This window comes from Tachysurus fulvidraco, chromosome 4, assembly GCF_022655615.1.
Source record: "Tachysurus fulvidraco isolate hzauxx_2018 chromosome 4, HZAU_PFXX_2.0, whole genome shotgun sequence".
Taxonomy (NCBI): Eukaryota; Metazoa; Chordata; class Actinopteri; order Siluriformes; family Bagridae; genus Tachysurus; species Tachysurus fulvidraco.
Window position 1 is genome coordinate 21,061,652 of NC_062521.1, and position 12,261 is coordinate 21,073,912.

Consider the following 12,261-nt stretch of genomic DNA (forward strand, 5'->3'; position numbering starts at 1 on the left):
TCAATTGCATTATTGGGCAAGTCGTGGCCTAATGGTTAGAGTGTCTGACTCGTAACCCTAAGGTTGTGGGTTCGAGTCTCGGGCCGGCCACAACTGAGGTGCCCTTGAGCAAGGCACCGAACCCCCCAACTGCTCCCCGGGCGCCGCAGCATAAATGGCTGCCCACTGCTCGGGTGTGTGTTCACTGCTGTGTGTGTGCACTTTGGATGGATCAAATGCATACTTAGCCGTATGTCACGTCACTTTCACTTTCATTATGTAGACTCTCTAGGAAAAATGGCTAAATCAGACTAAACAAAATTTTAGACTACAGAATTTTGCAGCAAAACAGCTTTCTAGAAATCCAGCTGTAGATTTAGATCTCTAATGAATAACGGGAGGAAATCCCAGAACTCAGACGCCCTCCTACAGGTAGTCTCGGATTCGCAGGACTGATATCACGTTAACAATTTTTCTTGCAAGCTGTGCTTCAGACTACACTGCCACTGTGTTATAGCTTTGAGTGCTTTATAAGGAGAACATAAAGTAAAGGTTGTGTTTTTTAAGCTTATCCTGTGTATGACCTCTTCTTTGCAGGTCCTGCTGCAGCACGCAGACTCGCGTCTGGACACTCAGGCTCACTTGGTCGCTCCAAAACCCCCACTGCTGAGATTGAGAGGAGTGCCTACAGGACACCAGAATACATTAGCACTCCTGCACACAGAGTGAGTGGTGTCTGTGTGTGTCTGTGTGTGTGTGTCTGTGTGTGTGTGTGTGTCTGTCTGTCTGTCTGTGTCTGTCTGTCTTTTTGTGTCTATCTGTCTGTATGTGTGTCTGTGTGTGTCTGTGTCTTTCTGTGTGTGTGTGTGTGTCTGTCTGTCTGTCTGTGTCTGTCTGTCTTTTTGTGTCTGTGTGTGTGTCTGTGTGTGTCTGTGTCTTTCTGTGTGTGTGTCTGTCTGTCTGTGTGTGTGTGGGTCTGTGTGTGTCTGTGTGTGTGTCTGTGTGTGTGTATGCGTTTGTGTAATGCTGTGATGTTGAATATGTATTGATGTACAGCTGTATGTGTGCTTGAGGTTAATTGGCACTGAGTGATAATGCTCATTGTTGTTAATTAGGGTGTAAAATGTTCGGGTTGTTTTCCCCAGCCTGTTACGCCTACGCCGTGTGATGTACCAGTGTGTGAGGATCAGGTGTACAGTGCTGAGAATCTGCGTCGCATAGCTCGCAGTCTGAGCAGTACAGTCATCAGAGGACGAGCCGAAAACGTTGTTCCTTCTCGCAGCTATGTTAGTTTCTCTCACACACACACACACACACACACACACCATCTATATATATGTAGGTTTAGTACAACGTAAATGTGCACATGACCTTTGGTGATACAGTATGCGTTCAATATTTAGCCTTAGCTAAATGTACATTTTTATATTTCCGTGTAATTAAAGTACATTTTATTTACTCTATTGTCATTTGCCTACTGCTCTGGTGCCTTCCTCATTTTTTTGTATTCATTTAAAGGATATTCCTGCTTCGAGAATTGCTAAGCATGTGGACCCTCGAATGAACCCACGCAACACCCCCCTGCATGTCACACCTGTTACCCACAATCCTCCAGTTTTCACCCACCACCCTGAGCACCAGTACCTGCACCCACCTCAGCAGCAACCTCCCCCTCTTCCTCCGTCACAGCGACCCACACGAGGACATACAGGTAACCATGTGTGCTTCATCACATCATATACTATACACTACAGGCATCCACACACACACACAAACACACACACACACACACACACTGGTCGGAGTGTGTGATGTGGCAGCTGTCACACTCCTATGTTGTTAATGTCTGTCCTCATTACATCTCGCAAAGAAAAGGGCCTTACAATGAAGGTTGCAAATGTCACTTGGGTGTCACTGCAGATCAGCTTTTATAGATCGATCACTCTGTTAAGTTTAGTTTCTAACCTTAATACTGTTTGATCTGTTATCTCTTAAACATGTGATCTCTCTGTGAAGTTATAGAGAAGAGAGCTCTTAAGAGCATAGTGTGCTTGCTTTGCTCTTGTGAGATTCACTTCTCCTCCACTTATTCACTAAACACTCAGAGAGCCCTTGCTCCTGCTGCTGTTTAAGGCTAAAGAAGGCTGATGTAGCCAGCTGAGTTCATGCTTAAATCTAAACTGTTAATTCTTGCTTGCTAGGGTCTGCAGGAGATGCCCAAAATGTGGAAAGGTTTCTGGGTGTGCTTGACCGGGGTGAAGCTCCTGCCCACAGTAGTGCCCACAGTGTGGCGATGAGCTACGGGACTCTTCCTCGGGCACCCCGAAGATCAGCTCCTACTGTTTTGTCCATGACTCAGCCCAGAGTCGGAATAGCTGCTCGCCCCGAGGCCCGGAACTACAGAGATCCTCGTTATGCCACCCTGGCTCACTCAGGCCATCCGATGCCCGCTAACAGACCTCTGGACGTTCCTCAGCGCCAACCTCAACGTGCCAGCCTACCCAGACTGCCGCTGCCTGTTCCTGCTGCTCAGCCCATGCGTATGGATATGCCACCAGATGGAGACTGGAGGACCGCCGCGTACAAAGCATGTCAGCCGGACGGCCAGGGGTTCAAAAGCCGACGTGGTTCTCACGGGCAGCTTTGTTCCCTGTGCCAGCAGTCTCTGGCTGAGCCCATGGGCACCTACTGCCAGGCTTGCATTACCTACCGAAATCGCTACAGGAAGGCCAACTAAAGCAACACCTTATGGAAATTCCAGCTTCAAGTACATGATCATGTCCCATTCACATGTATATGATGAGAGATGGAGGAGAGTCATACACCAGCTCATTTCTTTCTTTTACTTACTACATTCATCTCCTTCACTTTGCTCTGCAGGATGAGTTTTACTTTTACACACATTTGCTGATGAAGAATGGCCTCTAAATGATGGTGTGATGCTTCACATCTGCACTGTGCGTGTCATGTTGGCTGAAGACTGTTTTACACACTGGATTTAGACTTCTCAGTTGCATTTTATCTGCTTAACTCCTACGGGAAGACCTTAATCCATTCCTTGAATGACCTGCCAGTTTGATTGGTATTTAACTACAGTGTTTTGGAACGAGTGCATTTTTTTATGAGGACACGAAGCACAAATTCAAGACAAGACAAAGCTTACTATTTTTGGATTACTGAACCATAGGCCTGGATTATACAACTGACCCTTGCTCGTTTTATTATAGATTTCTGAATATCTTCTTGCATACTAGCCGAGTGAAGCAAATTCGAAGAAAATGTTTTAGAAACTTGTGAAATGTGAGTGAGGTAATGGCAGTGGCATAAAAATGTTGCACTGTGATGTGGAGCGAAAAGAGAACTTTGTTGTTGTTCTACTTTCATGTCATGTCAAGTGGCTCACTGAAAAGCACTCATGACATAAAAGTAGGATTTCAGTATAAAAATACACCAACACTCGTCCTATGAATAATTATAGAACGATTTTAAAGGCATTAAAAATCTGAAATATCAGTGTTAAACTTCTCAACATGCCAGGTACAGCAGTTCAGAAGAAGACCTGCAGCTTTTTTTTTTTGCTTAGCATTAATGCTGATGAAGAGTCCGGTTCGGGTTTATGAAAGATAAAATATACCTGTTTTATTCTTGCAAATTTAGCCATCCTGCATCTGCCAGGTATTTTATTTTATTACATATTTTTAATCTGCAACGTAACCGAAACTGTGAAGTGAGCTGAGAATTTTGCATCATTTAGAAAACCTAATGCATAAATCAGTACCTTGAACACAGGCCAATTTACCCACAGCAGCATCACAATATGCAGCTATATGATGCTACTGATTACTTCAGTATTTAAGATTGAATCATTTAGCTTTAGACCATTTACGCAATCGCATGTTTCATTTAGCCTCAGTTAAAGCAGAGGTAGTATTTAAAGCCCTCTGCTGCTACAAGCCTCAAACCGAGCGGTATATATTTCTCACATACAGATATAGTGTGTATCTTCATACATGTTCCAGAATACATTTAAAATAGAATTTACAGCTGGTTTTAACTGAAAAGTTGCGTTTACGTTCGAAAGGCTAGAAATAAATTACGTTTAGTTTTTAATCAGTAATGAAAAGGAGACTTGACTGAATCATAGACATATTGATTCAGCAGTTTTTGCTCAACACGGTGTAGTGAAGGTTTTTAACATGTGTGATGGTCTGGGAAACGCCATCTGATGTCACTGTGGCTGAATTCTAGCAAACAGCCAAAAGTAATAGAATTATGTATTATTAAGAGAGAAGCTTATTTAACAAACAGATTTGTGGAAAAAAGTCTAAACAAAATCTAAAACCTTACATAAGTGTGATTTCTTCACCCAGTGAAGGGCAAGATTTAAACTACTTACTGGATAGTTATCTGCTGTATGGATACAGACACGAGCCTAAAACTTTAATCTTTCCCCAGTAGAGTAATAGTTTATTAGTAAATAGTGTGGTAGACTCTGCTTCCTGAGGTCCCTGTTCAGATCTTGGTGTGTTGTTTTGAGGACATGGTAGCCTAGTGGTTATGGTGTTGATTTACTGATCGAAAGATTGTTAGTTCGAATCCTATGGCCACCAAGCTGCCACTTCTTGGCCCCATAGCAACCTTACCCTAACCTTCAATTGTTCAGTTATATAAAATGGGATAAAAATCTAGGGTGTCTGATTAATGCTGTAAATGTAATCAGTTCAGTTTAAAATCTCATACTCGCCATCGAATTATCCACAATGTTGAAATACAATTTATTTTCATTTTTAATACTAACCACGTGTTAATATTGCCGTAACTTTTCTCATACCTGACATATGTCATACTGTGGAGTGTTTAACCAGGCCATCACACATGTTCTTGTATCCGACCCAGTATTTCGTCTTGTCCCGTATTAGAACACACTGCACTTAACAGACAAGTTGTGGTGGATTTAGTGAGGCGTTACCTCTAAATGAATGCTTTAAAGCTTTTCGGTGATGCTTAAAAACTGTGCAGCTTCAGTCGCTACAAAATGTATATGCAATGTCGCGAGGCCTGTGTTCCTATAACTTAATGCCGTATACTAGCCTGAGTTGTGTGACTTTGCTTAACTATGTTAACACTGATTTAGTGCACTTCACAAGTGTTGAGTTAGAAGGTGTAACTCTGTTGTAACGTACATTACCCATAATTATGGGATATTTCAATGTTTAATATGTGTAACTACATAATCTATAGATCTATATCTTAAATTTAGTCATATATAGTTTTTTATGCTGATCTACAGAATATATATTTCAGTATTTACATGAAGTACTGACCTCGAAAAGTGTAATTCTACATGTATGTACATTTATAAGGCTGTGGAAATGAAACTGGCACGTGGCTTCCTCGGTTTCGGGCCTCGCCGTCAGCGGGCCAGGAGAGCAGACATACAAACTTTATCAGCCTGGGCATCCTGTTGGTTTTGCCATCAATTTTGGTTCATTATTAAATATGAACAGTAATAATGACCTTTTATTTTTAGCCTTAGAGCTCTTTTATTACCAAATCTTCCACTGACAGAACACAACTAACTTGTTTTTTGACTTTTAATCTTGCTTGCTATACAAAAAAAAAAAAAGAAAATCATGTTGAACCTGCTTGCATAAAGACTCGTTTAGGTTAGCAAACTGACTCAGTTATATTCCGAATAAAACATCTATCGAAAATTTTATTTAGGAAGCGGTTTAGCATTAGCTACAACGTTATCCAGTTGTTATTATGGATTAGCACTAAGACAAGGTGTGATATGCAGCTAAAGTAACATATTTAAATGGTGTTAAGATCTTTACAGCTTGGCTTTGTGTAAGTGGCTGAATGATGCTAAGTGATGATCAAGTCTGAGATGGCTGGATATACTGTATATACATATCTCATGGAAACTGAGAGTTTATACTAGAGAAAAATGAAGCTTTTTGTGATATTGGTGTTGTGGCACTGAAAGCCATAGTGCTACCCAGCCAGATGCTTTAAACTTAACATCTAGCGTTTAGCTAGCTAGCTTTCATTGTACAATTTATATGACTTACTTATGTTTGTGTGAAGAATAAAAAATATATTAGGTTGTTGGCTAATTAGCAAGCTAAATCTGTTAAACCAGTCATAGTTAGCAAGCCAACTTCACTGATAATGCGAACATGGAGCTTCTCAGACCAGTTCTCTCTCCTTCTCTCTTTCACTGTTATCACAACCTTCTTTCGTTTGCTTGGAAAGGTGTCGTCTGATCGGGTAGTACACTTTTCTGATTCTGACCCCCAACAGCACAAGCTGTCAAATTGTGTGTCCCATTTTAAAAACTGCTGCATTTCTACCTGCTCTGTTTTTGCAATCATTAAGCGTGGCTGACATCAGTGACGTGTCTCACTCAGGGGTCTACTGATGTTTGGATTGTACACAATTTAGTCAATTGACCAGCCAAACAGATTACAAATAAAGAACTTGATAATAAGTATAATAACTTTTAAAATGGGAGCTTGTGATTTTCACAAAAAAGAAAAAAAGCTTCATGATCCTAACATTGAAACCACTGATTTACAGAAACGTCTTTTACGCAGGATGTCTCATGAAGGTGTAAATGTGAAAATGTTCTTTAAAAGGTGAACAGTCTGAGAGAAGTCGCTGAATGCTGGATTCTTTATTCGTGAAATTTGTAATCTTTACTTCAACACCAGTAAATGCATTTACATGTTTGTAATGGTTTGAAAGCATTATGAATTGAAATGAATTTTAAAAAGTCTAGTTTTTCCTCTGTTTAAAAAGAAAGAGTCTAATTTTGTTGTTTAGAAGTGAGTATTTTTGCATTCTCTTGCTATTTTAGACACTTTTATTTTGTCTAAGGCGTTTAACATGAAGTTTTGCCAGATGTATTGGATACAGTACTGTATGCAGTAGTCCGCTGTCTCTGGGTTTTCTCTTTATTTTTATGGAAATGAAGTAAAAGACAGCAAAAAAATAAGTGAACGATGTAAATACGTATGTATATACAGATACAGTCTTCAGTCTTGAACATGGAGATAATTCTAGTTTGAAATTTGTTTGTACATGCTGTGGTAGAAAATGGACCTGGTATTTTTGCAATAAAGCGATATTGTGCTCTAGTGAGGAGCGAAACAGAAATGCTTTCAGTCTGGATTCCTTTGAATTATTTTTCATTGGTGCTATTATCTTATTCGAGAAGGTGTCGAAATCCAATCAGCATAGCTTCAGCATGTCGTTGGAATTGCGAGGACTTTTTGCAGTTGTTTAATAAAATTTGTTGATATTCACTAACTTAAAAAATTTCCCCCTGCAGCATGTGGTAAATATATTTGAGTGATGGGTGTTATTCCTGTTCGCTTTCACATTTATACGATATTTTTGCATTTGAATAAATTCACAAGCTTTGCTTATCTCGTCAGAAATACTTCAGAAAATAATGTTTCAGTGGGCCTGGGACCGAGGGGCCTAAAGCTCCGGTCTACTTAATTCAGAATGTCGGCTTATCTTTAATTATGCGTACTCTCTGAAAGTTGAATGTTTTTTGAGCTAGGAGTGTTATTGAGCAAGTTGTTATTAAAGAGGTTGCAAGTCGCTAAGGTAACTCTAGCCTTAAAGAACAACAGTTTATTACAACAAACTGTTGCTTTGAAGTGTCCTACACGTTTTCTCTACAGATATGGGGTGTATGATGAATAACGGTGCCATTATAATATATAAATGCCATGCCATTGATAATGGCAGCATTTATGTTCAGTACTAATGCTTGTTATTTAAATGTACCACAAGCATTCTAACCTCCTAGCAAGGATTATGAAAATAAAATGTAATAATTGATTCCTTTTTGATTGAGAATTTCTCTGTTGATAAAATACTTTCAAATGGTCTATTAAAGTATTTCCTTAGTTTCCTGACAGAATAGTAATTTCAGTAATCATGTCTACCTCCAGAAACTGCAGGTATTCATTTCACTTAAAATAAAATTCTCCACATATAATAAACTGTACTACAGTATGTGTTGTAGGACATTATATGGCCAGAGGTTTGCAGACGTGTTTGTCACATCCATATATGTTTCTTTCCACAAACTGTTACTACTACAAATTTGGAAGCACACAATTGTTTAAAATGTCTGTCTTTGTATGCTGTAGCATTACAGTTTCACCAGAACTAAGACGCCCAAATCTGTTCATGACAATGCCCCTGTGCACAAAGCAAGAGCCATGACCACAAGGTTTGCTAAGGTTAAAGTGGAGTATATTTGGAATGATCTAGTCTAGAACACTGACATTACAAATGTTCTTGAGGCCGAATGAGCACAAATACCCAGAGCCACACTCTTGAATCTAGTGGGAAAACCTTCCCAGAAGAGTGGCGGTTATTATAACAACAAAAGGAAACCAAATCTGGAATGGGATGTTCAACAAACACAGGTGTGAGGGTTGGGTGTCTGTAAACCTTTGGGTACATAGTGTATCACGATCATATCATTCATTAATTATTAAGTAAGGAATAACACATAATCTGATGTAATCAGTGACATGATGGCATAATATAATGATAATGATACACGTTTAATTCCGCTTACACCCCAACAGTTTACAATATTAACAATTTTTTTTAGCATGTCATACATTTGCATTATGTTTATAGAGGGATTAAATATTGTTGAAGGTCTGTGAAGTGACTTAAATTCCACATGCAATATGGCACCTAAATACATTAATTCCCTTACTTTCTCTGGATGGTAATAAGATGGAAAATTCTGCTTAACAGCTTTATTTCTCACTGTTACCAAGACCTGTTACTGGGAACTAAATCACTAAATAAAGTGATGAAGTTAAGTGAATGTCTCCTTTTAGACAGTGTCAACATATCATGGATTACACGTTTTTTTGTACAGGTTCCACTACACAAAACCCTATTTATATTGTTATTGTTATAGAAACTAGAACATGTCAGATGCATGTTCTCCACATATGGAGACGGCAACCTGCAAATTGCCCTTACAGCTGCCATTAACGTTGGAGCTGCTGTTATATTAAAAATAGACCCACATCTTCTGACTAATCCAAATGGAGAATTTAACAGCATTGTGGTTAAACTGCAGTACGTGTGTGTGCAGTGTTGTAATGTAACGGAGTAAAAATACTTCGTTACCGTACTTAAGTAAAAATCTGTATCTGTACTTTACTTCGCTATTTAAATTTGTCAACTTTCACTTTTACTCCACTACATTTCCTAGATAAAATGTATACTTTTACTCCGTTATATTTCCACTAAGCATCTTCGTTACTCGTTACTACAAAATAAAATCAGAAGAAATGTGTGCGACTGCAATAAGTGAGCTTTGGCGAATCACTGCTCCTACATTGCATTACGCACGTCCGCGCGCACTACAGAGAAGCACAGGTACGCGCAGCGTGCACGCGCAGTCAGAGCTGAAGGAATTTATCAATAACGCTAATCGGGGGAAAGCCGCAAAGACGGCAACCAAAAGCAGTGAAATGTCGCTATTCTTTTTACCATAGTTGATAGCACAAACAAAATATTAATGCAAACAATCCATTCAATATGAAATAAAAATAACATTTATTGATTTGGTTTTTGTCTTGTGAATATTTGTTTATTAATGACTGCATTCATTGGACACACTGTTTGTAGAGAATGCACACATACATGAACTGATTTGATTCAAGATTGGCATCATTACATCATGCATAAAATTTTGGTGTCCACTTTTGCCATTTAATAATACCATAACTTTTGGCTTACTATGTAGTCATATAATATATAATATAAAACTCTTCTTGTTTTAAATTCTCACTGAGGGCTAAAACCCCTAAAGATGAAACCCTAGAACCGTCCCTGATCTTATACCTACTGAAAATCTCTAAAATTGTACTTTTTACTTTTACTTCAAATACTTAAGTACATTAAATATCAGAAAATTACTTTTGATACTTAAGTACAGTAAATATCAGATAATTTAAGACTTTTACTTCCAGCCTGTACTTTACTTAATAATTTAACTTTATTTTTTCTGTGTTAATTTCTTATACCAGGCATTGTGATGTTAGAAAAGTGGAAAAGAAGGCAGATTAATAAATTAATAAAATTATAATATCAGGTTTACTTTGGTTTGCCAATTTCTTTGGGATATGGAATAATCTGTGTAATTTTTCTAGTTATTCCAGCTCTTGTTCCTAATGAGTACTGCTGTGGGGTTGCTGATGTACATAGGTATGAATTAATTCTATTTCTCCTTACTGACAGGTAAATGGTTTCTAAATGCTGTATCAATCGCCCTGTAGGTGCTCACGTCAGTGGCCTCCCCAGTCACTAAATCAGAATCCAGTATAGCATCATTGGATTCTGGTAGAGTGAGAGATTTGCACCATTAATGCAATGAAATGTGATGCAGTCTTATCAACATGGACCAGATGGTTCCAACATTTTGTGGATGTTCTGAGAGCAAAGAGGAGCCATATCCAGTAGAAATGTTAGTGTTCCTAATAAAGTGGCCAGCGAGTGGAAGTGTATGCTACCCTTGAAGCATATACGAAGTATATTTGTTCCACAACAAAGCACAATTTGGAGCTGAAGCTTGCAGTGTTCCTTCATTCCCAGCAGGTGATGCTCTCCTCAAATTCTCAGCACATGATACCTGTGATAAACATACGTAGTAGGATAAATTCCATTTGGGCAACATTATTAAATGTTTTTTACCTTCCAGATTAAACCAGTAGCAAATGTGGAAAAGGACATAGAGTGTAAATAATTATGCAATACCTTTTTCCAACATAATGCAAAAAGATTGCGAAAAAAACAACACTGACTTTGTCAACTGCTTAAGCTTAATCTCCAAATAGTATTAGTTCTTTGTATTGCCTATCAGTTCATTTTATTTTAGTAAGGTCAGGGTAAGATAATTAAGGTATTCAGTAAGGTTAGCATGTCCTAGAAAGTTAGTATAAAAGCTTATTTATACATACATTGAATTGTGTTAAAAATTGTTCATTGCTGTGAATTTTAAAACCTCTCATGACCATGCAATATCAAGCTTTGTTTCTTTACCTTGAGTAATTTTTTAAATTTAATAAACCCTGTGTAAGGTCATAAGATGTTTGAGGATGTGATAGAATAGTGTAGCTGTGGTTAAAGCTGTGGGGAGCTTCCATCACACATACTGTCAATCATTTCTGCATGCTTGACAATAATTGCAGTCTGTGATGTCTTATAAAATGTTAAATATTTATATTGATGCTGTCTTGCTTAGAAATTTGGCCTACACAGAGTTATAGTCATTTTAATCCAGTGCGGTGGAGTGCAAAAGCAAAAACAACAACAAACAATGCCACACAGTCCATTTACAGTACATACTGACTTCATGTGTGTGAACTCTGCCAGGACGTGTTGGCAGATGCAAGCTTTCCTCATAGAATTAAATTTGCTTTTATGGATTCAGGCAGAAGCGCTGACCCAGAGGGACTCACAGAAGTGTTTTGAAGCCTTTATCAATAAATACATTCTGATACTGGCTCACTAGGTCATGATCTAAAAATACTATCAGTCTAAAAACTCTTTTTTTTTTATTAAACTATGAATTTGTCATTTCACAGTGTAGCTGCTTTGTAGGCAAGCTTCAGTGAACTCCGGTAAAGTGCTAGAGGCCCAGAGGGAGCATGTTACAGTGTGGGTTGTGATAAGTACATTAAGGGAAGTTGGCTCTGTTTTGTTTTTCTGATGTTTGTTCTATATCAGATGCAGGTGGCTATAGGAAGCCAGGTGAGGCCTGCCAATGTAGCAATGGGGTGCTGTGGGAGAACTTAGGAAGGCTAAAAACAAGTAGTGAAGCCGCATTCTGGAACAGTTGAAGAAGCTGAATAGTGCTCAGAGACAGACCTGCCTGGAGAAAGATGCAGTAGATTAAAGTAGATCAGTGGAGCAAGAATCTGAGTGGACTATGTGGATAGTGTGTCATATTAGTAATCTGAGAGAAAAAGGGCAGTTGTTTTTATATAATTACTCCAAGGTTGCCCCAGTGACCAAAGGTGAGATTTGAGAGTTGCTGCGGGAGATAACAAGATCCTGAAGTTGGGATGAATCTCCTGGCAGTTCAGTTTTGCTGGGATTAAGTTTCCCATCCAGACTTGTTGAGATCTGACCAGAAACCTGAGTGTCTGAGGGAGGCAAGGAGGGAATGAGTTTAGTGTTATACTCATAATTATGGTCTGAAAACCCATCTAAGGTTAAAATCTA

The 12,261-nt window shown here is 38.7% G+C and overlaps 1 protein-coding gene across 4 annotated transcripts in view; it reads left to right on the plus strand.

The window, feature by feature from the left end:
* Positions 1–7,140, plus strand: part of usp54a (ubiquitin specific peptidase 54a) — a 57,974-nt gene extending 50,834 nt beyond the window's left edge. For all 4 annotated transcript variants that reach the window (XM_027174965.2, XM_027174967.2, XM_027174966.2 and 1 more), the window contains 4 exons: positions 577–704; positions 1,125–1,265; positions 1,498–1,690; positions 2,181–7,140. In XM_027174965.2, the coding sequence (XP_027030766.1) occupies positions 577–704; positions 1,125–1,265; positions 1,498–1,690; positions 2,181–2,716 (998 nt within the window). In that variant the 3' untranslated portion in view covers positions 2,717–7,140. The remainder of the gene's footprint in view (positions 1–576; positions 705–1,124; positions 1,266–1,497; positions 1,691–2,180) is intronic.
* The last annotated feature ends 5,121 nt before the right edge of the window (positions 7,141–12,261 follow it).